General features: G+C 45.4%; 1 protein-coding gene across 2 annotated transcripts in view; it reads left to right on the forward strand.

Moving 5' to 3' along the window:
* Positions 1-4,170, forward strand: part of LOC143301310 (uncharacterized) — a 39,343-nt gene that overhangs the window by 13,343 nt on the left and 21,830 nt on the right. For both annotated transcript variants that reach the window (XM_076615515.1, XM_076615516.1), the window contains exons 4-5: positions 1,736-1,811; positions 3,675-3,796. In XM_076615515.1, the coding sequence (XP_076471630.1) occupies positions 1,736-1,811; positions 3,675-3,796 (198 nt within the window). The remainder of the gene's footprint in view (positions 1-1,735; positions 1,812-3,674; positions 3,797-4,170) is intronic.

Below are 4,170 nucleotides of genomic sequence, written 5' to 3' on the forward strand. Positions count from 1 at the left end.
CCCCATTTTGACGTGGTGTGATTAGGGTTCAAAGCCCCATTTTGACCTGGTGTGATTGGGGTTCAAAGCTCCACTTAGACTTGGTGTATTGGGGTTCAAAGCTCCACTTAGACCTGGTGTGATTGGGGTTCAAGCCCCATTTTGACGTGGTGTGATTAGGGTTCACAGCTCCATTTTGACCTGGTGTGATTAGGGTTCAAAGCTCCATTTTGACGTAGTGTGATTGGGGTTCAAGCCCCATTTTGACGTGGTGTGATTAGGGTTCACAGCTCCATTTTGACCTGGTGTGATCGGGTTAAAAGCCCCCACTTTGACCTGGTGTGATTAGGGTTCAAAGCTCCATTTTGACGTAGTGTGATTGGGGTTCAAGCCCCATTTTGACGTGATGTGATTAGGGTTCAAAGCTCCACTTTGACCTGGTGTGATTGGGGTTCAAAGCCCCACTTTGACCTGGTGTGATTAGGGTTGAAAGCCCTACTTTGACCTGGTGTGATTAGGGTTGAAAGCCCTACTTTGACCTGGTGTGATTAGGGTTGAAAGCCCTACTTTGACCTGGTGTGATTAGGGTTGAAAGCCCCATTTTCACCTTGTGTGATTCCGTGTTACAAATCCCCATTCTGACCTGGTGCCATATTATACCGTTAGGAACCGTACATTGCTTTGATCCTCCTCACCCCCACCCAGGTGTGAAAGATGGGGGGGGGGGTACCTGACTTCGCTTAACTCTCTCCATACGAACGGCGAAAGAGACGACGTTAACAACGTTTCCCCCCAATTACCACCATCAAAATATTGCAAGCGGAAGGCTCTTGTACTGAAGAGGTGAATGTTGACAAAGAACACCACAATTCTGACGACGGAAGCTAAAGGTTGGGTCATTGAGACACCCACTGGACATCCGAGGGGTCCGTGTAGAGGAGAAGAGAGGACTGGTCGTACTGAGTGAGTTAAACTGAACAGTTCAAATGGCAGAATGAGAGAACTGGAACTCACCTTCCTATGCCAAGCCCTCGACTCAGCCGTGGGTGATATTTCCCTTCCCGGATGGCCGTAATGGGTTATGCGACCTTTGATTAATCTTTCACACCTTTTGAACCCTATCGGAAATCAAGAGGCTGCTACGTCTTTTGAGGACGTTTTCTGGATTTGTTCCTCTCTTCCCTTGTATGCAGCTAATGGCTTGTTGAGTTTCTTTGGCCGCAGACACTGCTGTTTGTTCGAAATTTTAGCATCATTTCACAATGCGCTTAAGAAGAAGAAGGAGAAAAAAATAAAAAATAAAAAACCGTGCATGTTCCCATTTGGTCCTAAAACCGTGCAAGTTCCCACTTGGTGCAAGTTCCCAATTGGTCCTAGAACTGTGCAACTTCCCAATAAGTGCATGTTCCCAGTTGGCCCTAAAACCATGCAATTTCCCAATTGCTCCTAAAACTGTGCAAGTTCCCAATTGGTCCTTAAAACCGTGCAAGTTCCCAATTGGTGCAAGTTCCCAATTGGTCTTAAAACCATGCAAGTTCCCATGGTCCTTAACTTTTTTGTGAACCCTGTAGATAATGTAATTTCTTTTTTCTTTTCTTTTTTCTTCTTCTTTTGTTGTTGTTGTTGTTGTTGTTGTTGTTGTTGTTGTTGTTGTTGTTGTTGTTGTTGTTGTTGTTTGTTTGTTTGTTTGTTTGTTTTGTTTTGTTTATTTGCTTGTTTGTTTGTTGTTGTTTCTTTGGTTTGAATCCTCATACAGATCACGGAGCCTGTTACGAAGCCATTGACTGCTTCATGCCAAAGATCAAAGGAGAAGAGGACGGACTTACTTGCAGGTATGTCTTGTAAGTCACCAACGAGACATTGGTCGTCAGAGCAAGCAAGCGAGTCTTGCATATTATGCAAACTGCAAGCCTGACAGGCTTCATCCACTGTGTGGTTGGCGGAGTGAAGTCCCACGTCTTGTTGTGGACACTGCTCATTCCGTCTTGAGGGGGTACAGGTGGGGGTTGGGGAGGAGGGGGGGGGTGAATTATGGATATTGCCGAATGACATATTCCCCCCCCCCCCTATCTTTCCTGTTATCTTTCTTCCTTCTCTTTCTCCTCTTCCTCCTCCTCCTCCTCTTCTTCTTCTTCTTCTTCTTCTTCTTGAGGTGTGAACGAGTACCTGTCTTTGGTTGGGAAATGATAAAATGGCGGAAAGAGAGAATTGGGCCTCGCCTTCATACACAGAGCTCTGGACACAGTGGGTATGAATTCACTGTCCCGATGGAAGTAAAAAGACTACAGGACCTTTTTCATACCTTCGCCACTTCCTTCAAGTGAAACAAATACTCCTGCTCTAAACATCTGATATTTCTTCGCGATTCTGTTGTTGTTGTTTTTTGTTTGTTTGTTTGTTTTTTTCTGATAGAATGGGGATAATGGACACTTCCATAACAGAACGTTATCGATTTGTAGCTTTCCCCCCATTTTTTAGGGAGGGGAGGGACGGGGTAGGGAGGTGGCTGGGAGGGGGGGGGGGAGAAAGGGGGCATATTCGTCGTTGCGTCATTGGATATTTCCAGACGTGAAGGCACCTGACAGTTACTTTGTTTCCCCCTAAAGTTAGAACGTGAATTCGGGTAACCGAAACACCACATGGTGGCTTTTTTTATGTCTTTACCTGTTTTGATTTATTTTCTTGTTGTTTTTTTTTTTTTTTTTTGATTTCTTTGCTTGTTTTCTGTTCATCATGACACTGTATGAGTGCAAGGGTCCGTGTTTTCAGTTGTTATTTTATTTCAATCGGCAACATCCACAGATCCCCCCCCCCCTCTCCAGAAGGAGTAAGTAGTAGTAGTAGTGTTCACAACTAGGACCGGACGTTCACTTTGCCAGTCACACACAGGAGTGGGAGGGAGGGTGTGTGTGTGTGTGTGTGTGTGTGTGTGGAGGGGGGTGGAGGGGGGCTGGGGGTGGGGGGGCGAGAAATGAGGATATCGCCTTTCAATCATTTGGTTTTCTAAATACCTTTCGTTTCATTCTGTTTTAATGTATTTACTTATTAATTTGTTTATTTTGTATTTTATTTCACGTTATGCTCAGTGTTTTAAATACAAACCCAGGGTTAGCACTGATCTGTACGTTTGGTTTCTAAAAAAGGTCAATCATCTGCTTCGACTGTATTTTTGAAGTAAAATTCTTGTAGTATTTTTTCTTCTTCTTCTTCGTTCGTGGGCTACAACTCCCACGTTCACTCGTATGTACACGGGTGGGTTTTTACGTGTATGACCATTTTTACCCCGCCATGTAGGCAGCCATACTCTGTTTTCAGGGGTGTGCATGCTTGGTTATGTTCTTCTTTCCATAACCCACCGAACGCTGACATGGATTACAGGATCTTTAACGTGCGTATTTGATCATCTGCTTGCGTGTACACACGAAGGGGGCTCAGGCACAAGCAGGAAGTCTGCACATAATTATGTTGACCTGGGAGATCGGAAAAATCTTCCACTCTTTACCCACCAGGCGCCGTTACAGAGATTCGAACCCGGGACCCTCAGATCGAAAGTCCAACACTCTCTTAACCACCAGGCTATAGCGCCTATCATAGGTCGTTTTTTTTTTGTTTTTTGTTTTTTAATTTAATAAGTAGATGTGGTGCAGTATGAATCATTCCGCACGCACTAGCACCTCAACAGAAATTGCTTTCAGTTTTACTGTCCGCCTGCTGGCCTGTTTGGAGGTGAAGGCTAAGAGCAGTTCGTGCTCTATTGACGAATCGACCATCACCCTTGCTCAAGTCCGTCTCTTCGCAGCCAAGATTCTGTGTTTTGGTCTGGTATAGATAATCATCATAATGTGTGTGTGTGTGTGTGTGTGTGTGTGTGTGTGTGTGTGTGTGTGTGTGTGTGTGCGTCTGTGTGTCTGTGTCTGTGTCTGTCTGTATGTATGTCTGTTTGGGTCTGTGTGTATCTGTGTTTCTCTGACTGTCTGTCTGCGTCTGTAACCACGTGTGTGGGGGGGGGTGCGGGGGGGGTGCGGTGGGGGCTAAGGGGGGGAGGGGGTGTGTGGGGAGGGGGAGTGGGGGTGGGGGGAATGAGAAATAGAGAGAGTATGTGTGTGTATGTGTGTGTGTGTGTGTGTGCGTGTGTGTGTGTGTTTCATCTATCGAAAGACAAATCAATTGCGTAATTAAAGCAAAACTGTT

Source organism: Babylonia areolata, chromosome 27 (genome assembly GCF_041734735.1).
Source record: "Babylonia areolata isolate BAREFJ2019XMU chromosome 27, ASM4173473v1, whole genome shotgun sequence".
NCBI classification, from domain to species: Eukaryota; Metazoa; Mollusca; class Gastropoda; order Neogastropoda; family Buccinidae; genus Babylonia; species Babylonia areolata.